This window comes from Camelus dromedarius, chromosome 16 (assembly GCF_036321535.1).
Source record: "Camelus dromedarius isolate mCamDro1 chromosome 16, mCamDro1.pat, whole genome shotgun sequence".
In the NCBI taxonomy this organism is placed as follows: domain Eukaryota; kingdom Metazoa; phylum Chordata; class Mammalia; order Artiodactyla; family Camelidae; genus Camelus; species Camelus dromedarius.
Window position 1 is genome coordinate 14,915,603 of NC_087451.1, and position 24,337 is coordinate 14,939,939.

The following is a 24,337-nucleotide window of genomic DNA, read 5'->3' on the forward strand; positions in this document are numbered from 1 at the left end:
AGCCCTCATACTCAGCTGCGGAAGCAGAACCTTCCCTTGAAATGTCCCACCCCATCATAGTCCATCGCCTTGGAATGTGTCCGCTTCACCCTGGGTTTCCCCTGTGGGGAAGTTTGTCTCATCTTCTAGAATGCACCTTCCACACTGCACTGGAGGGGGACACTGTCAGTGATTCTTCAGTTGGTGATTTGTATTAATGTCTTACTGCTGCTGTAACAAATTACACAGACTTGGTATCCTAAAACAACACATATTTATTCTCTAGAGGTCAGAAGTCCAAAATCTGTTTCACTGAGCTAAAGTCAAAGGGACTGCGCTCCTTCTGGAAGCTCTAGGAAAGACACCATTTCCTTGCCTTTTCCAGCTTCTAGAGCTGCATCCTTGCATTCCTTGGCTCCTGGTCTCTTCCACCACCTTCAAAGCCAGCAGCATGGCTCCTTGCTTTTGTTATCACATTGCCTTCTCTTCTGTAGTTAGATCTCCTTCTGCCCCCTCTTCTAAGGACACTTATGACCAGATTTAGGGTCCAGCCAAATAATCCAGGATAATCTTTTCTTCTCAACATCTTTAACTTGATCACATCTATCAAGTCTTTTTTTTTGCCACCTAAGGTAATATACACAGGTTCTGGGGATTATGACGTGAATCACCTTGAGGGGCATTATTTAGGTCACCACAGTGATTTGTACCTTGTCTCAGGCCTGGGGATCATCCATTCTCTCTTCTAACCCCTTGCTTTAGAATAGAGTTGTGTATCTTTTGCCAAAGACCACACTGTCACCTTCCATGCCAACCCAACTCCCCCTCCTTTCACTCCCTTTGGGCCCTGAGAATATCTATCCAGTGGAAATTTCTACGATGATGGAAATGTTCTATAGCTGCACTGTCCAATACGGCAGCCACTAGCCACATGCAGCCAGTGAGCACTTGAAATGTGACTAGTCCAACTGAGGAAATGAATTCTAAATTTAAGTCGAATTAAACTGAAATATAAATAGCCACTTGTGGCTAGTGGCTACCTACTAGACAGCTCTGATCTAGAGATGAAAAGCAGAAGCCAAGACTAGTCAGGTTCACTGCTGCTAGCTTCTCCTAATAACTTTTGAGATCAGTTCTGCTCCCAGCCTCCTTCTCTCAGTCTCTGTGGAATCTGAAGAAGGTTTCTATTGGAACTCTGGGATGATGGGAGTGGTCGAGGGCAAGGCAAGGAAGGAAATTGTGTCTATCGGCCCCAGAGAGATACAAGGTTCTGCTTTTGCATCAGACTAAGAACACTCAAATAAGACATGCAAATCCAAACTACAATGAGGTATTACCTCACACCAGTCAGGATGGCCATCGTAAAAAATTCTACAAAAAATAAGCACTGAAGAGGGTGCAGAGAAAAGGGAACCCTCCTTCACTGTTGGTGGGAATGTAAATTGGTGAAGCTACTATGGAAAACAGTATGGAGCTTCCTTAAAAAACTAAAAATAGAGTTTCTATATGATTCAGCAATCCTACTCCTGGGTATCTATCTGGAAAAGATGAAAATTCAAATTTCAAAACATACATGCACCCCAATGTTTACAGCAGTATTATTTACAATATCCAAGACATAGAAGCAACCTAAGTGTCTATCAACAGATGAATGGAGAAAGAAGATGCAATATATCCATACATCCATACATACAATGGACTACTACTCAGCCATAAAAAAGAATGCAGTATCGTCATTTGCAGCAACATGGGTGGACCTAGAGATTATCATACTAAGTGAAGTAAGTCAGATAAAGACAGACAAATATTATGTGATATCCCTTATATGTGGAATCAAAAAATAATACAAATGAACTTATTTACAAAACAGAAGCAGGTTCACAGACATAGAAAACTTATAGTTACCAAACGGGAAAGGGCATAGGGAAAGATAAATGAGGCATATGAGATTAACAGATGCACACTACTATATGTAAAATAAGCAATAAGGATTTACTATATAGCACAGGGAACTATATTCAATATCTTATAATAACCTATAATGGAAAAGAATCTGAAAAAGAATACATATGTGTATACATATATATTCAGTTATGCATATATATGTATACTTTGCTGTACACCTGAAACTAACACAATACTGTAAATCAACTATAGTTCAATTTAAAAAAAAGGACACACAATTTTGAGGTAGCCCCGGCTTTACCCTCCTTACACAATGAGTTGTCCTTATGGGGATCACAGAGGCATATCACAAGGAGCACAGAAAATGGGACTAACCTGGGATTTGGCACTGGCCTTGACACTTTCTAGGTGGTTTTTAGCACGTCATGTCTCAGGCCCTGGCCCTCAGTTTCCATAATATGATAGAGTTGGACCAGATGGTCTGAGAGGGTCCTCCCAGCTTTGAGACCAAGATTCTGTGCCCTGTGGATGAAGACTTAATAGTTAACATAATGCTACTTCAGAGCCATGTTCTCCCTGACCCACGTCATAGGAAGAGTTTGAAGGGTGAACAACCCTGACTGAAGGGCTGTGAAGGAGAAGTGGCTTGAGGTCACTCCCCCAGCGCTCCAGAACCAAATCTGACATTCGTTCTTCTGTCCTCAAGAGAACACTTCACATTTGCTTTGGGCTTTAGAGAGCCCATCCACTAACAAGTCTGATCTGCCTGATGGGAGGATCAGACATGACAGCCCACTTTAAGTGAAAAGGCTGAGGCTCTAAAGAGGGAAATAGAGAATCTTCCAGATGCTGGGCCCCATGATGAGTGCTTTGCACATCACCCTGTAACAGCCCTTCACAGGGGATAATATCACTCCCCCCTCACAGGTGTGAAAACTGAGGTCCAGGAAGGCAAGGTGATGAGAGTGATGGACGCCTCCTTTTCTGACTCTGAGCTGCTTCACCTTCCCTCTGCCTTGTGCTGCTGCTGCTACTTACAACTTCTTTTCAAGACATTGAAATGATAACCCTTAGCACAGCTATCTTTTTTTTTTCTAAGATTTCTTTTTTTCGTCTTTGGATTTGGGAGTTTTATTATTTTATTTTATTTTATTTTATTTATTATTTTTTAATTTAATTTAATTTTTTTATTTTATTTTTTTTTACAGAGGTACTGGGGATTGAACCCAGGACTTTGTGCATGCTAAGCACACACTCTACCACTGAGCTATACCCACCCCCGCCGATAGCTATCTGTTTTGAATCATCCTTTCACGATGCTCCCCAAGCAGACCTACAAGCCTTAGCAAGTCACATCTCCTCTGTGCCCCCGTTTCCTCATCTGTGAAATTGATGATAACAGTCCCTATTTTATAAGGGTATTAAATCCTTGTTGAAAGTATTAAGTGAGGTTGTGTCTTTAGACATTTTATCCCATATTAAGTACTAAGTAATTGCTCACTCGTATGGTGTCTGCAAACTGTAGTTTGCCCCTGTTAATAATACCAGGCAATTCCCTTTACAATTCCCAAATCAAATTAAAGCACAAAGAAACTGTCTCCATTTTTTTTAAGTTTTATTATGAAAACACTTGGAATGAGTTGCATTATCCATGTATCCGCAACAGCAGAGACACAGTGATGGTGGACCATCCCCATGGGGGACACATGTCCTTTGACAAAACTAACATAAATAATGGGAAACAACACCAAATGCAATAACACAGCACATTATAAAGATTAAATTAAGAGAAGGAACAGGGACTATGGAGAGGAGTCGTGAGCGTGGAAAGGGGGCGTCTTGCTGAGAAGCGTCAGGCTCAGGTGACCTTCCCTGGAGAACACCTGCCCCGGGCTCAGAGCAGCTCAGTTCAGTTCCAGGTCATCCACGTACTCCTGGACCCAGGACTCGCTGGGGTTGGCACACACCTGCCTGCCCTTTTTGGTTTGGAATCTGTGGAACAAGGAGTGGACAGATTAGAATCCCCTGGGACCTTGCCTGTTGTGGGGGGGTCTCTCCCTCTGCGTGGCCGGGGCCCATGTTGGACAGTCAAGTGCATGGGAAAACCCTTCCTGGGGTGCTGCTGGGACCGGACTCCTAGTAACTTCCACCCTGGATTTCGCTGTGGCCTCCTGGGTTGCCCAGGAGCCAATGAGTTTTGCAAACAGTATGGACATAGCTCCCCATTCACTTCCTGCTATCCCTGACTTTTCCACTGTTTTCTAAGCACAGTTTAAGTAATCAGCCCACATCTCCTGTCATCTTTTTGACTTTCCCAGGTTTCCTGGCTGCTGGCTAGCTTCCTCCCCAGAAAGTGCCTCCCCCTCCCCTGAGGTCCCTCTAGGACTCAACAGGTGACTTCATGGCCTGTTCCTCTCTGCTTTTCTTGAGGCCACCAGCTCTGACCTGCCTCCCTGAGGCTTCGTCTCTCCTGGTCTCTCCTGCCCCAGGCAGGCCTCCTTTTCTAATCCCGCCCTCATTCTCTCCTCCCAGAAAGGCCCCAGGGACGATACTCACACCACGGCTGGCTGGGAGCAGAGGCTGCTGGTCTCATAGTAATCCATCACGAAGTTGCGAGGAAGCTTCCGCTGGGCGTAAGAGAAGCAGCAGGAAGTGGGAGGGTCTGAGCCCACTGGAAAGAAAGGCCAAGGGGAGATGAACGATCTGCCCGGAGCTGTTCATTTTGGCTTCTAGGTGTACCTATTCAGTGGGCATCCCTGTACATCTACCTGATCCCCAAATGTTGTCCCTGGCATCCAATCCCACCCACTCTGAGCAGGAGCCTTATTCTGAATAGAGGATCCTAGGAGAAGATTGTGAAAGAATTCTAGAAGGTTGAGGGTGGACTGGGTCTCAGAGGATGTGTCTAACTCCCTTCATTTTACAGACGGGGAAACCAAGGCACAGAGCAAGACAGGCACTTGCTTAAACAAGTCTACTGGTTGCTATTTCTTAAGAAAACAGGAACTTGAATACTGCTGAATGCCTACCAGACTCTACATTTAACTACTGGGAAATCTTCCTGGCTCCCTTCTGGTGCATCCCCAGATGCCACTGCTGTACTAGCCCCAATGAGAAAAGTAAGCGCTGCCTACATCGTGACCCAGGGGCAGATGAAAGGGCAGACTTACTTGGTGCTGAGAGTGCGGGAGAGCAGAAGGCAGCCAGCAGCACGAGGAGGGAGAGGACAGTCACGCAGAGCTTCATGGTCTTGGCGGAGGAGAGACTTGCCCGGGGCTGAGACTGCAGAACCCAGAAGCTTCAGAACCCAACTGTGCTCTGTGCTGATACTGAGTTGGGAACCCCTCTTTATAGGAACTCTGAGCCCTGAGACAGAGGTGAGGGCACAGAAAAGAGGGCGGAATTTCCAGGGTACAGATGATGTCATGGTGCCGATAAGGAAACAAGCCAGCGATCGTGAGGCGTTCGGCACCGCTTTCTCTTCCCCAGCGATGTCATCACGGAGGAAAGCGGAGGGAGGTGGAGGGGAGAAGAAGTGGGCTGAACCCCTAGAGGGAAGTGGTACACCAAAGGCAGTGACTGAGACTTGGGGGAGAATTGCAAACCCGAGAAAGAAAGATAGATCCTTCACACCTGCTAGAAGGGGCCTGTAGATGAGAATCATGCTGCTCTCAGTGGTTGACACCTCCCGAAAATGGTATCAGTCTTTCCAGGGTGGCCACAAGCCTGGCCCCAAGAAGGAAGAAGCAGCCAGGATTCTGTGTTCCATTTCTAGGCCTCCTTCTGCTGGGCTGAGTGACTTCAATGCCTCTAATGCTTCCTTGGGCATAAAGAAAGATTCCAGCATTGAAGGACCCTGCAGTACGAGTATAACTTCTACTTATTCAACATTTCACCGTGTGCCAGGCACTGGGCAATCCACCCTATACACACCTCTAATCCTGCCATAACCCTGAGCAGGGGTGGATGATTCCCCCAAGGCAATAAGGAACAGAAAGCAGAGCAGAGTTCACAGATAAACACATAGCTGTTCAGTGGCAGTGCCAAGATTTGGACTGAGAATCATCTGACTCTAAAATCCATTTTCTTTGCACCCTGTCACCTGCAGGACAAGTACAGGACGTGACCCCAAAGAGAGAAACTGCTGACCGCTAAAGGCCATGCCACCCATAGAGACCCATCTTATTAGGGCTGAATGCAAGAAAAAAAAAAAAAATTGGGGCCAGTCTGTCCCAGAACAAGAAGGAAAGGCCAAAGAAATCAACATTCCACTGTGCTCCCTTGGACCAAGAATAGAAAAGGAGAAAGAATTCAGTTAGAATCAAGTTTGGAAGACCCAGATAAAGAAGTTCCTCCAGTATACAAATGGAACTGGATATATCTAGCAATGATTTCATCTAGGTGGCAGAAAAAGGGTGCAGTCTAAGCGTGTGGGTGTTTCCCAGTCATCCACAGGGAATTCTTTGTATTCATGTAAAGCCCTGCCTGGTGTGGCAGCTGCTGTGGACCTGAAGGCAACAACATGAAGCTTCCAAAGGCCAGGAATACAGTAGCAGTGCATGAATCGGGGCAAGTGAGGGCCACTGGGGTGATGAGATCAAGATCTCTATCCATCTTCAGCTCAACCACTCTGACCCACCTGCTCCCATTGCTACTGGCCTCTGCTCTGAGAAACAGTGATAAGAGGGAGCCAGGCCTCCCAGGTGCCACAGAGATGTGAGATAGAAGGGCTCAGAGCAGCATCTTGGAGTGTTTCAGGGTCACTCAATAACGTACAGTGTCATCCTACTTCATCATCACTCTCCCCCATCCCTGCCCCCACCACCTACACACGCACACAAACTGTACTTCTTTCCTCCATTCTTTGTGTCCTCACCTTTTTCTTTCTGTAAGTCTGGCTTCAAATGTTCTGATCTTCACCAAGACCCCCATCCCCAGTTGTAACATTCTGTGATCCTCTGATATCATATGTGCTAGTATCTCTCATGGTCTGTCCTGGCTGATGGAGTTTCATCTTCATGCAACCTTGCTTTAAGGGAAAGAGGATGTGATGCCCAGAATCTACACAGACTTGGTTATCCATGGCATTTCCATTCAACCCAATTTAGTAGTCATCTGCTCTCTGTTGGGGCAGACAGAGCTGAACGAAGCCCCGTCCCTGCCCCTCAGAGTTCTTCATGTAGTGATGGTGTTGACAGTGACAGAAATAGCCATACTGTGAGATGGAATAAAGTATGTGTCATCTTCAAGCCAAGGAGAGATTATGAAGATATATCAGGGGAATGGTAACAGATAAGAATGGGTGATTAGTCTGCACTGAGCCACACAATGAGTTTGACTGTTGACTTTTGCTTTGTAGGCTTGATTTGATCTTTGGCTCATAGAGGTAAAATGTTTTATTCATGAAGGTCTCAGCAATAATGCTGTGTTCACACCAGTGAAATTCCACACTGAGAGTACAGAGCCTTGTGTCAGTCTGTTCAGCTAAATCAATGGCTGCCAAGGTTTATACATCAAGGCCATTTCTAAGTAACGGTCGATAGAGAATGCTAACAAGTGCCTCTCGAACACACAACCAAAAAAGTTGCTTATCTTTTCGGAGAAACTTCCCTGACCTCTCTTCCAACTGAATTCTGTGGTTCGCCAGCCATGACGGGGTAGTGGTTCTTCTCCTCCCCCTTCCTCCACCTACATACCCAGTGACTGTATCATAAAGGATGCTATTCTAGGATCAACTAGTTCCAGCTCAGGGATGTGAGAAGTGACAGCAAGGGTCAACCATGGTTCCAGGGAGCTCCATGTGCCTGCTGTGGGCCACCCCGTCACTCCTGAGCAAGAAAGCCCTACCCTTCCCCTCACCTATGCTGGTAAGAGGTTTCCCCTTCCCAACCCTTACTGCCATTGGGCTTGCAACTCTATTCTGGGTACTTTCACATCTGTTATGTCATTTTGTCCTCCCAGCCTGCCCAGGCTGAAAGCAGGACCACTAGCCCCAGCAGTACCATGACCTTACAAAGGTCCTAGTACTTTTGGTTTCCCTCAGCGTATCCAAGTCTGTGGCTTTCTCTGATCTCAGTCTGTTTTGACACTGCTCAGATTAGGAAGCAAAACCGAGAGAAGAGATTACAAGCCGCTGAGGAACAGGAAACAGAGGGGGTCAATCCCAACATCCTGTGCTCTCCTGGAGGGAGAGTGTTGAGATGTAAATGTTGGGGAGATCACTGGGTGCCAAGGCCAAGAGCATGAGCCCAGAACTAGAGTTTTCCTTGTGAGTAAATGCTGAGACTGGAAAGCCAAGGTGAACTGTAGTATCTGGTTGTCCTGTCAAGACAATAAACCAAGAAGAGATAACTCCTTTGGTCTTGCCAATATGGTGGCCAAATCACGTAGGGGAAATGGAAGCAGACATTGGATTGTAGATTGAAGAAACAGATTATCCAAAGTGCAGGGCTCAGGATGGAGTCTGCAGGATAGAGTGAGCTGGTTGAAGCCGTTCATCCATGAGGGCCACACTCTACCCCTCAGCCGGGAGCCCCGCACTTCTTAAAGTGGAAATAGGCGTTCCTCACCGGCCACAGCCTGCTCTTTGTCTGTTGAGGGTGGAGGGTGGTGACTTCAGGGGATGTTGACTTCCTGAGAGAAGGTGACAGCCTCATCTGTATTTGGTGGGTTCAAGAAAACTTTCAGTATTTCTTAGGAAGCATGTTTCTTCCTTCAAACAGCACTTTTGCACCTGTTTTAAGTTCTTTCCAGGTTGGTCACAGGGAATATCCATCCAGCAATAGAAGAAAATAATTTAGTAGTACCTACCACGTGACAGGCACTGGGCATCCATGCTTTGGAAGGTGGTGATGACATGTCAAGAAAGGCTTTTTAAAAAGATGATACCTGATTTTTAAAAAAATCTTAATTAGTCTGCTTTTCTTTTACAGAGAACATACCTGGTTACTGTACAAATTTTAGAAAATATAGAAAGGTATAAATAATATAACAAAAAGTATCCATCATTTTGAACATGGTTTTGTGTTTTACTACTGTTACTTGATATCCTTTCTGGAACCAGTATATCTTATTATCATTACAGTATATTCTTCTGCATCATTGAAAACTCAAAAATTATTTAAAATTAGCATGCATGATGTTTCACTGCATGGATATACCAAGCTTTTATATGTAAATTTGTATTTAACCATCATATTACTTAGATCAGCCCATCCAGGTTGTTCTAACTTTTCTCTATTTCAGTTTTTTTTTTTTTTTTTTTTTTTTTGGAAGGGAAGTTAATTAGGTTTACCTATTTATTTATTTTTGGAGGAGGTGCTGGGGATTGAACCCAGGACCTTGTGCATGCTAAGCATGCGCTCTACCACTTGAGCTATACCCTCCCCCAATTCCAAATTTTTAAATTGAAGTATAGTTGGTTTACAATGTTGTATTTGTTTTTGATATACAGCATCGTGATTCAGTTATACATACAGATACACATTCCTTTTCAAATTCTTTTTCATCACAGGCTATTACAAGATATTGAATATCGTTCCCTGTGTTACACAGTAGGACTTTGTTGTTTATCTATTTTATATGTAGTGGTATCTGCAAATCCCAAACTCCCAATTTATCCCTCCCCACCTTCTTTCCCCATAACCATAAGTTTGTTTTCTATGTTTGTGAGTCTGTTTCTATTGTGTAAATAAGTTCATTTGTGTCTATTTTTAAAATTCCACATATCAGTGACACCCTATGGTATTTTTCTTTCCCTTCCTGGCTTACTTCACTTTTCTCTATTCTAAATTGAGCTGAGACTTGAAGGATGATTAGCCAGGAAAAGAGTGTGGGGGTGGGGTTAATCAGGCAAAGAACAACAAGAGTCTTGCACTTTCTTAAAATATACAAAATAGATTAATGGAAATATTTCAATAATGATGAGAACAGTAACTAACACATAGCACTTAATATGAGCCTTTTGTAGATATTAACGTATTTCATCCTCAGAGAAGTCCTCTGAGGTAGGTACTGTTATTACCCCCTTCCACACATGAGGAAAACTGAAGCACAGAGAGGTTAAGTAACCTGTGGAAGAACACACAGCTAATACATGATAGATTTGGAAATCACACCAAGGAGGTCTGGCTCCAGAGTGTAAATAAATCAGAAAAGGGAAATGTGCTTGTTATAAATTTATGTTAAAAGCTTAACAGCCAAAGTTGTGTTATTATGATGTAAAATGACTTTCAGTTTTGCCTTTTGCTCGTCTTTGAACACTGGAATCCATTGATTTCTCTCTTTTCTTTAGAAAATTAAGGGAATTAAATAGTGGTTTCCATGTTTGTTCTAAATACTAATCTCTGCATCTGTCATGGGATGTTCTGTGCTTATAGTATTTCACTCTGCCCTGTGACCTACAAGGAAGGGAAATTGTGCTTTGCCAAGTGACACCTCATTCATAAAAAGCAGAGAAGGGATCTGCACTTTTAAGGAATCACATGCGGCTCAGAGGGCTGAGTCTTTGTTTCCAGGAAGTCTGAAGGTGGCCAGAGATAAGGCCAAAGGGGAAGACAGGGGTCAGGTCATAGAGAAGTTTCCATTTCATGCTGGAAACAGTGTAGAGTGTTTGAAGGGTTTTCAACAGAGAGAGACAGAGACTGATTTGAGCAAAAAGCACTTTGGGTGCCTTGATGGGATAGATTGAAGAGAGGCAAATCCGGAGGAAAAACAGTTGATAGGACACTGTCACGGGAAGAAACGAGGAGGGTCTGCCTGAGACAGTGGCAGTGAGAAAGGTGAGCAGTAGATACACCTAATGTCAAGTATACAATAGACTCGGTGGTTGAACAGATGTAGGAGATGAGGGAGGAGGAGGAGGGAGGAGTCAAGGGTGACTCCCAGGCTCCTGGCTTTTGGAAGCTTGGTAAGAGAGGAAGCTTTTCACTGAGTAGAGGATACAGAAGGAGGTGCATTGCAGGGGGGTTGGAGGGAAGGATCTAATCCAGTACCAAATTGTATGCCCTGATCTGTGCACATGCGCGCATGCACACACACACACACACACACACACACACGGCCAGAAATGAACGACAAGAACTCAAGATAGAAAAGGACCTGGCTGCAGAAAGAAGGGGCTGCATCAGAGAGACACTGTCTCTCTAGGATGCTAGAAAGGGGTCCCCAGAATATTGTTTCTGCCCACCTGAGAGGTGGGGCCAAGCCTGCTACAGCCTGACTCTGCAGACCACAGCTGAAAAAACGAGGCCAAGGCTGGGCCAAACAAGGGTGAGCCTGTCCATGGAGTCACTGCTGCTGAGATTGACAGCTGGGGCAGGGGAGCTGCAAGGGCCAGGCACTGGCAGGAAACTAATCCAGCAGGGCTGGGGCTTCGGAAGCAACGATGGAGGAGGTGAGCAGAGCCAGACAAGGCAGAGGTGTTGCAGGACCTGAATTGTTTGGCCAGAATTCCCTGTACTCATGGCTGGGATGTTCTGCTGGATGGAGGGAGGGTCTCAAAGAGGCTGGAATGAGCCAGAAAGCGAGGACACAAATCAAGCCCCTCCAGGCTGAAGGATCCACTGAGTTGACTCCTTTCTGTCACGACCACCTGAGAGATCTTGGGTGGTCCTCAAAGATCCAGCCCTTGACACCATGGCCAATCTGAACCTTTATGTATTAGTATTTCAACTCCATAGTGAGACTTTGGGCATAATGCATACTGTTAGTCAAAACAGTGGATCACTCATTCACCAAATACTTATTAAGGCTGGTTGTCATTGGAGATACAATGTTAAATAATCTAGACCTTGAAGTGAAAAAACAGCTAATTCCACCTCTCTGATCCTAGGCAAGTCATCTCACCTGAGAATCAATTTAACACCTAGGAAATTTCTAAGCTCCTTCCAGTGCAACCCTCCTAAGGCTTGCTCACATTATGCATTCAGCATATGCAAATTAAGCACATACTTCACATAGCAGTATGTCATTTTCTTTTTTTTTTTTAACATTTTTTATTGATTTATAATCATTTTACAATGTTGTGTCAAATTGCAGTGTTCAGCACAATATTTCAGTTATTCATGGACATATACACACTCATTGTCACATTTTTTTCTCTGTGAGTTATCATAACATTTTGTGTATATTTCCCTGTGCTATACAGTGTAGTCTATTCTACAATTTTGAAATCCCAGTCTATCCCTTCCCACCCTCCACCCCCCTGGCAACCACAAGTCTGTATTCTCTGTCTGTGAGTCTATTTCTGTCCTTTATTTACGCTTTGTTTTTGTTTGTTTGTTTGTTTTTGTTTTTGTTTTTTAGATTCCACATATGAGTGATCTCATATGGTATTTTTCTTTCTCTTTCTGGCTTACTTCACTTAGAATGACATTCTCCAGGAGCATCCATGTTGCTGCAAATGGCATTATGTTGTCGGTTTTTATGGCTGAGTAGTATTCCATTGTATAAATATACCACCTCTTCTTTATCCAGTCACCTGTTGATGGACATTTAGGCTGTTTCCATGTCTTGGCTATTATAAATAGTGCTGCTATGAACATTGGGGTGCAGGTGTCATCCTGAAGTAGATTTCCTTCTGGATACAAGCCCAGGAGTGGGATTCCTGGGTCATATGGTAAGTCTATTCCTAGTCTTTTGAGGAATCTCCACACTGTTTTCCATAGTGGCTGCACCAAACTGCATTCCCACCAGCAGTGTAGGAGGGTTCCCCTTTCTCCACAGCCTCTCCAGCATTTGTCATTTGTGGATTTTTGAATGACGGCCATTCTGACTGGTGTGAGGTGATACCTCATTGTAGTTTTGATTTGCATTTCTCTGATAATTAGTGATCTTGAGCATTTTTTCATGTGCTTTTTGATCATTTGTATGTCTTCCTTGGAGAATTGCTTGTTTAGGTCTTCTGCCCATTTTTGGATTGGGTTGTTTATTTTTTTCTTATTGAGTCGTATGAGCTGCTTATATATTCTGGAGATCAAGCCTTTGTCGGTTTCACTTGCAAAAATTTTCTCCCATTCCGTAGGTTTTCTTCTTGTTTTACTTCTGGTTTCCTTTGCTGTGCAGAAGCTTGTAAGTTTCATTAGGTCCCATTTGTTTATTCTTGCTTTTATTTCTTCTAGGAGAAAATTTTTGAGATGTATGTCAGATAATGTTTTGCCTATGTTTTCCTCTAGGAGGTTTATTGTATCTTGTCTTACGTTTAAGTCTTTAATCCATTTTGAGTTGATTTTTGTATATGGTGTAAGGGAGTGTTCTAGCTTCATTGTTTTACATGCTGCTGTCCAGTTTTCCCAACACCATTCGCTGAAGAGACTGTCTTTATTCCAATGTATATTCTTGCCTCCTTTGTCAAAGATGAGTTGACCAAAAGTTTGTGGGTTCATTTCTGGGCTCTCTATTCTGTTCCATTGGTCTATATGTCTGTTTTGGTACCAATACCATGCTGTCTTGATGACTGTAGCTCTATAGTATTGTCTGAAGTCTGGGAGAGTTATTCCTCCAGCCTCTTTCTTTCTCTTCAGTAATGCTTTGGCAATTCTAGGTCTTTGATGGTTCCATATGAATTTTATTATGATTTTTTTCTAGTTCTGTGAAATATGTCCTGGGTAATTGGATAGGGATTGCATTAAATCTCTAGATTGCCTTGGGCAGTGTGACCATTTTAACAATACTGATTCTTCCAATCCAAGAGCATGGAATATCTTTCCATTTTTTAAAGTCTTCTTTAATTTCCTTCATCAATGGTTTATAGTTTTCTGTGTATAATTCTTTCACCTCCTTGGTTAGATTTATTCCCAGATATTTTATTACTTTGGGTGCTATTTTAAAGGGGATTGTTTCTTTACTTTCTTTTTCTGTTGATTCATCGTTAGTGTCAAGAAATGCAACTGATTTTTGAACGTTAATCTTGTAACCTGCTACCTTGCTGAATTCTTCAATCAGCTCTAGTAGCTTTTGTGTGGACCAATTAGGGTTTTCTATATATAGTAACATGTCGTCAGCATATAGTGACACTTTTACCTCTTCTTTTCCAATTTGGATCCCTTTTATTTCTTTCTCTTGCCTGACTGCTGTGGCTAGGACTTCCAGGACTATGTTGAATAGGAGTGGTGATAGTGGGCAGCCTTGTCTTGTCCCAGATTTTAGTGGGAAGCTTTTGAGTTTTTCACCGTTGAGTACTATGCTGGCTGTAGGTTTGTCATATATAGCTTTTACTATGTTGAGGTATGTTCCCTCTATACCCACTTTGGCGAGAGTTTTTATCATAAATGGGTGTTGAATTTTATCAAATGCTTTTTCTGCATCGATTGAGATGATCATGTGGTTTTTGTCCTTTCTCTTGTTGATGTGATGTATTACACTGATTGATTTGCGTATGTTGAACCAGCCTTGTGTCCCTGGGATGAACCCCACTTGGTCATGATGTATAATCTTTTTTATGTGTTGTTGGATTCTATTTGCTAAAATTTTGGTGAGGATTTTGGCGTCTATGTTCATCAGTGATATTGGCCTATAATTCTCTTTTTTTGTAGTGTCTTTGCCTGGTTTTGGTATCAGGGTGATGGTGGCTTCATAGAATGAGTTTGGGAGTATTCCCTCCTTTTCAATCGTCTGGAAGAGTTTGAGAAGGACTGGTATGAGTTCTTCTTTGTATGTTTGGTAGAATTCCCTAGTGAAGCCGTCCGGTCCTGGACTTTTATTTGTAGGGAGGTTTTTAATTGCTATTTCTATTTCCTTTCTAGTGATCGGATTGTTCAAGTGTTCAGATTCTTCTTGATTCAGTTTTGGTGGACAGTATGTTTCCAGAAACTTGTCCATCTCCTCTAGGTTATCCAGTTTGGTTCCATATAGTTTTTCATAATATTCTCATATGATATTCTGTATTTCTATTTTGTTTGTTGTAATTTCTCCATTTTCCTTTCTTATTTTGCTAATTTGTGCTCTCTCTTTTTTCTTCTTTGTGAGTTTGGCCAGAAGTTTGTCGATTTTATTTACTTTTTCAAAAAACCAGCTTTTGGTTTGGTTGATTTTTTCTATGGTCTTGTTAATCTCTATTGTATTTAATTCCTCTTTGATCTTTATTATTTCCTTCCTTCTGCTGCTTTTCGGGGCTTTTTGTTCTTCTTTTTCTAATTCATTCAGGTGGTGGGTTAAATTGTTTATTTGAGATTGTTCTTCTTTTTTGAGGAAGGCCTGTATCGCTATAAACTTCCCTCTTAGCACTGCCTTTGCTGTGTCCCATAGGTTTTGAGTGGTTGTGCTTTCATTATCATTTGTCTCAAGGTATTTTTTAATTTCAGCTTTGATTTCCTCATTGATCCATTGTTTTTTCAATAACATATTGTTTAATCTCCATGCTTTCCTTTTTTTCTCCTTTGTTTCTCTGTTGTTGATTTCCAGTTTCATGGCATTGTGGTCAGCAAAGATGCTTGAGATAATTTCTATCTTCTTAAAATTGTTGAGGTTTCTTTTGTGCCCAAGTACATGATCGATCCTGGAAAATGTTCCATGTGCACTTGAAAAGAATGTATATCCTATTTTTGGGGGGTGTAATGCTCTGAAAATATCCACCAAATCTAGTTTTTCTATTGTAGTATTTAATTTCTCTGTTGCCTTGTTTATTTTCTGTCTGGAAGATCTGTCTAGTGATGTTAATGCAGTGTTAAAATCTCCAACTATGATTGTATTCCCATCAATATCCCCCTTTATCTCTGTTAGTAATTCTTGTATGTACTTAGGTGCTCCTATATTGGGTGCATATATATTAACGAGTGTAATATCCTCATCTTGTATCACTCCTTTAATCATTATAAAATGTCCTTCTTTATCTTTCTTTATGGCCTTTGTTTTAAAGTCTATTTTGTCTGAAATCAATACTGCAACACCTGCTTTTTTGGCTTTTCCATTTGCATGGAATATCCTTTTCCATCCTTTCACTCTCAATCTATATGTGTCCTTCTCCCTAAAGTGGGTCTCTTGTATGCAGCATATTGAAGGTTCTTGCTTTATTATCCAGTCTGCCACTCTGTGTCTTTTGACTGGAGCATTTAGTCCATTAACATTTACAGTAATTAATGATAGATGTGTGTTTATTGCCATTTTGAACTTATCTTTGCAGTTGAATTGGTATATCCTCTTTGTTCCTTTCTTCTTCCTTTTGTGGTTTGGTAATTTTCCTTTGTATTATCATGGATTTTATTTACTTTTTGTGACTCCTTTGTAAATTTTTGGCTTGTGGTTACCCTTTTTTGTAAATCTATCAACCCATTACTATAACTGTTTTTATTAAACTGATAGTAACATGATCTCAAACCCATCCTACTGTTAAAAAAAAATTTAAAAAAGAAAGAAAAAAATATTCTGTATTTCCCTGCCTCCCTCTCCCACTCTCAGTGATTTGTATGTCTTCTTTTATAATTTCATGTTTACTTTATTTGTAATTCATGAGTTGTCACCTTTCCAGTTGTGTGTTTCTCATTTCTGTAGCATCCTGCTGCTTTTCTATTTAGAATAGCCCTTTCAATATTTCTTTTAGCATGGGTTTAGTGTTGCTAAACTCCTGCAGCTTTTTTTTTTTTTTTTTGTCTGTGAAATTCTTTATTTCTCCTTCTATCCTCAAGGATAGCCTTGCTGGATAAAGGATCCTAGGCTGCATCTTTTTTTCATTCAGGGCTTTGAATATATCTTGCCACTCCCTTCTGGCCTGTAGTGTTTGTGTAGAGAAATCAGCTGAGAGCCTTATGGGGGTTCCCTTGTAACTTACTCTTTGCTTTTCTCTTGCTGCCTTTAGAATCATTTCTTTATCCTTGACTCTGGCCATCTTGATTATGATATGTCTTGGTGTGGGTCTATTTGGGTTCTTCCTGTTTGGGACCCTCTGAGCTTCCTGTACTTGGATATCTGATTCCTTCTTTAAGTTTGGGAAGTTTTCAGTCATGATTTCTTCAAAAACCTTTTCAATCCCCTTTGATCTTTCTTCTCCTTCTGGGACCCCTATTATGCGAAGATTGGGACGCTTTATATTATCCCATAGGTCCCTTATGCTATTTTCATTATTATTATTATTTTTTTTTTTTTGCTTCTCTTGTAGTTCTTCTGAATGGGTGCTTTCTATTGCCCTGTCTTCTAGATCACTAATTCGTTCCTCTGCATTATCTAGTCGGCTTTGCACAGCTATTAGATCATTCCTCATCTCTGTCAATGAGTTTACCCATTCTACTTGGCTCTTCTTTATAGCTTCAATTTCATTTTTGACATATTTTATATCTCTAAACACTATCTCTTTTAATTCCTTCAGCAATTCGATCACTCCTTTTTTGAAATCTTGATCTAGTAGGCTATCGATGTCTATTTCGTTGATCTTTCTTTCAGGGGATTTCTCTTGTTCTTTTAATTGGGAAAGGTTTTTCTGCTTCTTCATCTTGCTCATACCTCTTTGGCACTGTGGTTTATGGAGGATCAGTTGTTTATTTTGGTCCTTAAGGATTTTATCTATCTGATGCCTATTTAGGAATAGAACTTAGGAAAAAAAAAGAAAAAAAAATAAGAGAGAGAGAGAAAGAATTTTAAAAGAAGGGAGAAAGAGGGTTTGAAAACTGTATAATGAATAACAGAAGAGTGAGTTGAAGCAGAGTATTAATCGGGTTGAGACGTCCTTTTGAAACCTTTACAAAAAAAGGGAGGGGGGTGATGAATAGATGTATTCGAAACCTGTGTCTAATCAATAGCAGGACATCAAAACCCAAGAGAAATAGAAATGAATTAAGAAGTAAAGATTAAGAGAGTAATAGAAAATAGAACAGGTAAAAACAGATTAAAAAAAAAAGGGGGGGGGGGGGTTTGTCGGTGTTCTCCTGGAGTCTGTGTGCTTTTACTGTGAAGTCTTTCTGTCTTCGTCCTGTTTTGGAAGCTCAGCTTGCTGTTTTCAGAGGCCCTCCGTTGGCGCCCTCTTCTGTGCTGCTCCCAGCACCTGTCGGCAAGCAGATCGCGCCTCCTCCTAACACTGGGTCAGGTGCAGCTCTCTGCTGTGGGCTGGCGGGTCGCTGCCCCTCCGGATGCCGCAGTCAGATGTTGCAGACTGGCCGGGTAGGAGGGCGGGTCGTGCCCCCTCCCAGCACCTCGGTCAGGGGCTGTGTTCCTGCCCGAAAGGCGAAGGGCCGCTCTCGCTCTACCTGCGCCGCCGCCGGTAGCTCCGCTGCTCTGTGCGGCTGCGCGCTCCGCCCTGGTCGGCGCTCCGCGGGTGGGCTCGGGGAAGACCAAGGGACAGCCCTGTCCCTGCTCCGAGCCAAAACCCAGCTCCCTGTTTGTCTTTGTGGAGCAAGTTCTCTGAGGGACCAGGATGGAAGGATCCTATCTGCCCCGGGCTGCAGGCCAGTCTCAGTCTGGCCTTTGAGGCTGCCAAGCCCTTTGGTGCGGATGCAGGTTTCGCCCCCGCCCCCGCCTGGGTGCTCAGCGCGGAGGATATGGCGGCTGTGCCTGAGCCCCGCCTCTCTTCCCCCAAAAACTTTCCGCGGGTTTTCAGAGATGGGGGTGTGCACCCTTCCCCCGAGAGCACATCAACCTTGCTGTTTTATGGAGGGCCCAGGTTGTTCTGCCCTGTGCACCCACAGCCACGGCGCGCAGCCCCTTGCGTTCCCCCGGGGCTGCCTCCGTGCAGCCACTTCCGTCCTCGGCCCGGCTTGTGCAGCCTGGCCCTGCCCGCGGCTGCCGGCCCGCGTCTCAGGCTGGGTGTCGGGGGGACGCTCTGTGCCTGTTTAACTTAGTTCTGTTAGTCAAGGGCTGCTCTGTACAGATCCGAGCCCCGGAGGCTCCCCCTCCGTCCCGCTGGCCTCTCAGTTGGAGAGGGGAGACCTAGCGAGCGAGCGCCAGTCCTCCTTTGCCGCTCCCTCCAGGCGGGACCCGTCCAGCGCTGCTTTGCCTTTTGTTCTTTCTTTTTTCCTTTTCTCCTACCAGATTTTTGGCGTCTTTATCTTTTGAAGAGGGCGATGTTCTGTCGGAGTTCCATAGGTGCTCTGGTTGGCTGAGTGGGTCTGTAGATGTGGGTCTTGGTGTATTTGTGGGAGAGGGTGACCTGCGAGCGTCCTTCTACTCCGCCATCTTCTCCGTCTCCCAGTATATCATTTTCTGATTCAAGAAACACATGGGACAAAGGGCTACTTCCTGGTTTTAGGATTGGTATGAAAAATCTTCCAAATATATAATCACTACGATAGAATTTTATATTCAATAAATCGCCTTTATTAAAAAGAACAAAATTATAAGAAATAGGGATTGTGTCAGAAAAATTCATCATGTTACAATCATCATGTGCTAGAATTTGGTTTAAATCCACCAAGACGTGGCATGAATTTAGTTTAAAATCAACAGGGCACGGTCTGCATTTTTGAGGAGACCATTACACTGTAACTAATTATAACACAATGTGGTAGATGCTGTAATAGTAGAGGGGGGTATTAAGGTCCATTATGAGAAACGTGATTGATTCAGCAGTTTCCATTTCCTTCTTCTCCTCCTCCTCAACTCAGAGACAACGGCTCTCAGAAATTGAATCACGAGGATGGCGGGGGTTCCCCAAGAAGTAAATGAGGGGATGTAATTGCCTGAGGGCTGGAGCAGAGTGGGTCAGGGGGAGGAGGAGGCACTGTCTGTGATCTAGAGTTTCCAATGAAGCAAGTGATAGACTCCTTTTTTTGGAGTTGACAGTAACAGAGGAAAACAGCTGGGTGCTAAAGCCCCAGTGAAACCTGGGTGTTAAAGCCCCAGTGAAACCTGCCTGCCACTGCCCCCAGTTTTGCCTTTGCTTTGCCTGCTCCAGGCTACCCTTCGCCCCTCACGAGCAGCATTAGGGATCACAGGGATAGGATGGAAACACAGCCCTTGGGTTTTAAGAGAAGTAACTTAACTCTACAGGCACAGGAAGGACTGAGTTCCTAAGGTGTGGTCTCACTTTGCTTCTGTCTTATTTCCTTCATTGTTCTAGTTCCTTGGAGAGGGGGCGGGGATCCAAAGCCCTCTTGGTTTAGCCCTCATTTAGCATCCTCATCTATATCTGCTCCCCCTCTCTGCGGCTGCTCTGAACTAGTCACTCCTCCCTGTGAAGCAGCAATTTCACACCTGCAAGTCTGCACCAGCTGGGCCGTTACTGCCACCTCGTCTATACATCTTCAAATCCTAGGTAACTTTAAAGACCCAACCAAAATTTCACCCCTCCCGTGAAGCCTTCTCTTGTCCTCCCAAGGGAGGTCATGGCTCCCTCCTCCTCACATTCTAAACTTTACTTTCCTCCGAAGAACCTTAGCACTTTCTGCTAAATGCTGTGGTGACCTGTTTACACACTCCACTTGCTCCTACTAGACTGCGCATCCAGAGGACAAAGATTATTAGAAAGAGCTAAATCTATCTCTCAATACAAAATGTGATTTATGCTTACTAGTTCTGTAATAAAATAATAAAGGAAGGAAAAGAAACAAGTATATAGATCAGGCTAAGAAAATAAGACTCTTTTCACACCACTGAAATCGTGAATTGAAAAGAATCAGAAAACTGCTTTGAATTTGGCATTACTTATGTAAATACCTAACAGGTTCCTCAAAATAGTTCAGAGAAACAGAAATCAAGGCTTCATTGTAGCAAAGCCCATTGAAAAGAAACTTTAGTGTACGAATCAAAAAATTCTCCCAAATTAAGCAATTGACAACAACCTGCTTTCCAACTGGTGGTGGTGTGTTTTAAAACAGAACGTGTCCATAAATTTGTGGACTGACCACAAAGGTAGTACATTCTTACTCCCCCCAAAAATGAGAAAATGTCAGAAAAAGAGGAAATAAATGCTTTGGGTATTTATTTCCAAAGCTTTTTATTTTTTTCGTGCCTAGGCCGTGTGTGTGTGTGTGTGTGTGTGTGTGTACACTATAACCATATATACATACTATGGTTACAATATTTATCATATATGTGTGTATACACATATACACATATTTGTATAATTTTTCATCTTGTACAACTTGTACAATATTTTGTCTTTTTTTTTTTTTTTACGAGTGGTGTTATGATTACATTCATGCAACTTCCTTTAGTTTAACAGCTTAACAGTAAACAATTCCAGTGGCTACACCATCACTTCATTATTCCCTGATAGAGGACATTCGGGTTTCCTTATTTGGAGTTTCAGATGATGCTGGGTTAGCAACTTCAGCTCTGAAGATGCCTCTGTATTTAGGCTTATTTCTTTAGAATGCTTTCTTAGAAATGTGTTCTCTAGGCTAGCGGATATAAGTATTTTTAGGCTTCTGACATATTAACACCCACATCTAATGTCTCCTTCAGTGAGTGTTTAACCCAGTGCCCCTAGTCCCTCAGTGACTGTTTGATGAATGGACAAGTGACAGGAACATGACCTCATCCTCTAGTGGGGATTCTTTGCATCCAAGGGAGGCTCATGTCACCCTCCAGGGCATCAGCACGTCTTCCCCATCCATTGGTCCATCCGTTGGTCAGAACAGCTGAGGAAGCACAGAAGTCTCAGCTCTGTAAGAAGGATGCGGCTGGAGTTCATGATGGGAAAGGACCAGCTAAGAATAGCCCCGGGTGGACACACACCACTCTCCTCCTGCTCATGGGGAAAACCATTTCCTCACATGAAACCAGAACAAGTCATGTGTTGCAGGCTGAGTCTTAGAGCTCAGAGAAGCTATTCTCAGATATCCTGAGCTGCTGTGGCTGCCGGCAACCCTGAGTTGTGCAACACTCAGTGTGAAAGCACCACTATGCTTAAAAATTTTCCTCCTCACCCCCGGATTCCACTTCCCCATCTGCCAGGGCTGCTTATAAAGAGCAGGGGAGATGGCTTCCCACTGCAGAAGGACACAGGCAGCAGCGAGTGCCCAGTCCCACCCCGGCTCTGCTGACACTCCAGGCCACCCTCCGTCCGCTCAGCGTCATGAAGGTGCCCGCGGCTGCCCTCGCCATCCTCCTCTGCGCCATGGCCCTCTGCAGCCAGGTCTTCTCTGCGCCATGTGAGTCCTTGTTGGAGCTGAGGATTTCCCCACTGTCTGGCCACAGTCAGATCACACCAATCTTTTCTTGTGGCCTTGAGAGCCCCCAAGAAAAAAGAGAGAACTCCTTCAAGGGTGACAGAACACCTTGGCCTTTCTCTTCAAGGCTTTTTTTTTTTTAATCTTTATAATAAAGGGGGTCCCCAGATCTGGAGCCAGGGTTGGGTAGGGAAGTTACAATCCCATTTTACAGATGACAAAATAGGGACCTAAACAAGAGTTGCAATCTAAGTCTGGTTACCTCCCAGGGGTGTCATTTTTCCATGAACTCTCCCTAGGTCCCCCCAGAAGCTCTGTTCCTTGGATGTCTTAGGAGAGACCCCTGAGGGTTTTCTTTTGCTGGGATGTGACTTCTTGAACCAGACCCAATTTCTTGAAGGGAAGTGGGATGTCTGAATGTTTGGAGCATGCAGAGAAAGCCCACAGTGAAGAGTCAAAAGAAAGAAGGGAACAGAAACCAGGACAGAGACAGGGATATTCCCAGTGGCTTGTCCCCCAGCCCACACCCTGGCCAAGGCTGTCTCCCTCCCTCCGAGTCCTCCTCACCAGCCCAGAGATCTCAGAGCTCGCCTTTTCTTCTGAATAATGACTTGGGCCCATTCCTCCACAGTTGGTGCTGACACCCCAGCTGCCTGCTGCTTCTCCTACGGCCGGCAGATTCCTCGGAAATTCATAGTCGACTATTTTGAGACCAGCAGTCAGTGCTCCAAGCCTGGTGTCATGTAAGTGCCAGTCTTCCTGCCCATCTCTGGGGAGTTAGCAGGGTATTGAGGGGCCAGCATCCAAAAGCACAGATGGGCCAGGGGTGCCATCCTAGAAAGCGCAGCCCTCTGGGGCCTCTCGAGTGTGCAGGACTTAGGTGTGACCTGACCTGGCCAGGCTTGCAGAGTCAGGGAGGCTGGTCCAGCCCCGAGGGAAAGGATGGGAGGAGGTGGCAGCAGGACCCTCTGAGGGGCTCCCGAGTCAGGGAGAGCAGCTCTCTGGGCTGAGATAGGCAGAGGGTCCCGGAGGAGTGGGCAAGCCTGGGCTGCCCAGGACAGGGAGTAGGGTAGAGGGGCCGTGGTGGGCCCAGGATCCCCCTGCTGGATTCCTCAGTGGGTAATCCTTCCCCTCCTCTCCACAGCTTTGAAACCAAAAGGAGCCGGCAGGTCTGTGCTGACCCCAGTGAGGACTGGGTCCAGGAATACATCAACGACCTGGAGCTGAATGCCTGAGGGGCCTGGGAGCTTTGAGAAACCCAGTGACCTCAGTGCCCAACCAGGCAGCAGGGTCCTGAGCCTTGGAAACACCCCATCCCCTCCAGAGCTACCTCTCCTGTGCACTGTGCACAAAAACAGCCACACTCTCGGGCTCATTCCTAACTTAAATAGCAACTTATTTATAGTATTTAATTTTTTATAATTTATTTTCCATGTTGCACTGTGTCTGGGACCGTTTGCTCTGAGAGGTCCCAGGACACCTTCATCACCGCCCTTCCCTTCCCCCTTCACTTGCGTGGTGGTGAGATGCCTTGTTCGAGGCAGAGATGGCATTGATGCCCCCAAACTGACAATTGTGTGTTGGATGTTCCTGCCCAGTGAAATAATAAAGACGCTCTTTGAAAAAGTAAACTGTTACTGAGTTTGGTTTTGTTTATCTGGCAAATCAGAATCACTGGTTGAAAGGAACAGTAGGCAAAGAATAAGAAGAGGGAAATGGAGGAAAATTGGGGAGAGATGGAAGGGGGAGCTACCACAGAGATACTCTGCTTTACACTGGAGCCACAGTTCCAGAACATTGAAATTATGAATATTTTATGAATTAAATCATGATGCATATATTCTAGAAAAATTCACCATTTGAATGGATACCATTAAGAAGAATATTCGTAGTACATAGTACAATAAATCAAACTTTCTGAATAACAATTACTAACATATTTGAGACTTATTCTAGGCTGAGTGCTTTGTATGTGGTGTTCATTTGCTCCCCATGATGAAATAGCATAGCTTACATACTATTAATATCCTCATTTGACAGATGAGTAAACAGGGGCTGTGACTCAGAGAGGTTAAGTAATTTGGTCAGGATCACACAGCAAGTAAATGGCACAACTGAGTTCCCCAACTAGATTTTGATGCAAGTACAGACTGCTCTTTACCACTAATCAACTTTTTTCCCTAAACGCAATCCATCTGTACTCAAATCAAAAGCAACTAGTGATTAAGCCGCTCACAGCAGAATTTTTAGGTGTGGACCTGGGGATTGACATTTCTACCAAGCTTGTCAGGTGTTCCACATGCATGTGAACAGCTGAGAACCACTGAAATTGTCAGCAGGATTCACTGCTCTTTTCCAAGTGCGGTGCATATCTGCCTATGGTCACAGGTATATTGTGGATTCTCTTCCCGGCACCCATG

General features: G+C 43.9%; 2 protein-coding genes across 2 annotated transcripts; one reads left to right on the top strand and one right to left on the bottom strand.

Annotated features, from left to right (window-relative positions):
- Positions 1-3,482: 3,482 nt before the first annotated feature.
- On the bottom strand, positions 3,483-5,424 carry LOC105097863 (C-C motif chemokine 4). The gene is made up of 3 exons (XM_010990499.3): positions 5,055-5,424; positions 4,441-4,555; positions 3,483-3,876 (listed from the first exon to the last, which is right to left on the bottom strand). The coding sequence occupies exons 1-3, from the start codon at positions 5,128-5,130 to the stop codon at positions 3,789-3,791; spliced, it is 279 nt and encodes a 92-aa protein (XP_010988801.1). The 5' UTR covers positions 5,131-5,424; the 3' UTR covers positions 3,483-3,788.
- A 16,163-nt stretch (positions 5,425-21,587) lies between these two features.
- On the top strand, positions 21,588-23,541 carry LOC105097864 (C-C motif chemokine 3). Its single transcript, XM_010990500.3, has 3 exons — positions 21,588-21,899; positions 22,549-22,660; positions 23,062-23,541. Exons 1-3 carry the CDS (start codon positions 21,824-21,826, stop codon positions 23,150-23,152), a joined length of 279 nt encoding a protein of 92 aa, XP_010988802.3. The 5' UTR covers positions 21,588-21,823; the 3' UTR covers positions 23,153-23,541.
- The last annotated feature ends 796 nt before the right edge of the window (positions 23,542-24,337 follow it).

What these genes read in the sequence shown, in the direction of transcription:
- LOC105097863 (XM_010990499.3), bottom strand. Translation starts at nt 5,130, where the DNA reads ATGAAGCTCTGCGTGACTGTCCTCTCCCTCCTCGTGCTGCTGGCTGCC. An exon ending in TCCCGCACTCTCAGCACCAA is followed by an intron (nt 4,556 to 5,054) that starts GTAAGTCTGCCC and finishes CTTTCTTTCCAG; the next exon opens with TGGGCTCAGACCCTCCCACT. An exon ending in TGCTCCCAGCCAGCCGTGGT is followed by an intron (nt 3,877 to 4,440) that starts GTGAGTATCGTC and finishes CTTGTTCCACAG; the next exon opens with ATTCCAAACCAAAAAGGGCA.
- LOC105097864 (XM_010990500.3), top strand. Translation starts at nt 21,824, where the DNA reads ATGAAGGTGCCCGCGGCTGCCCTCGCCATCCTCCTCTGCGCCATGGCC. An exon ending in CCAGGTCTTCTCTGCGCCAT is followed by an intron (nt 21,900 to 22,548) that starts GTGAGTCCTTGT and finishes ATTCCTCCACAG; the next exon opens with TTGGTGCTGACACCCCAGCT. An exon ending in TGCTCCAAGCCTGGTGTCAT is followed by an intron (nt 22,661 to 23,061) that starts GTAAGTGCCAGT and finishes TCCTCTCCACAG; the next exon opens with CTTTGAAACCAAAAGGAGCC.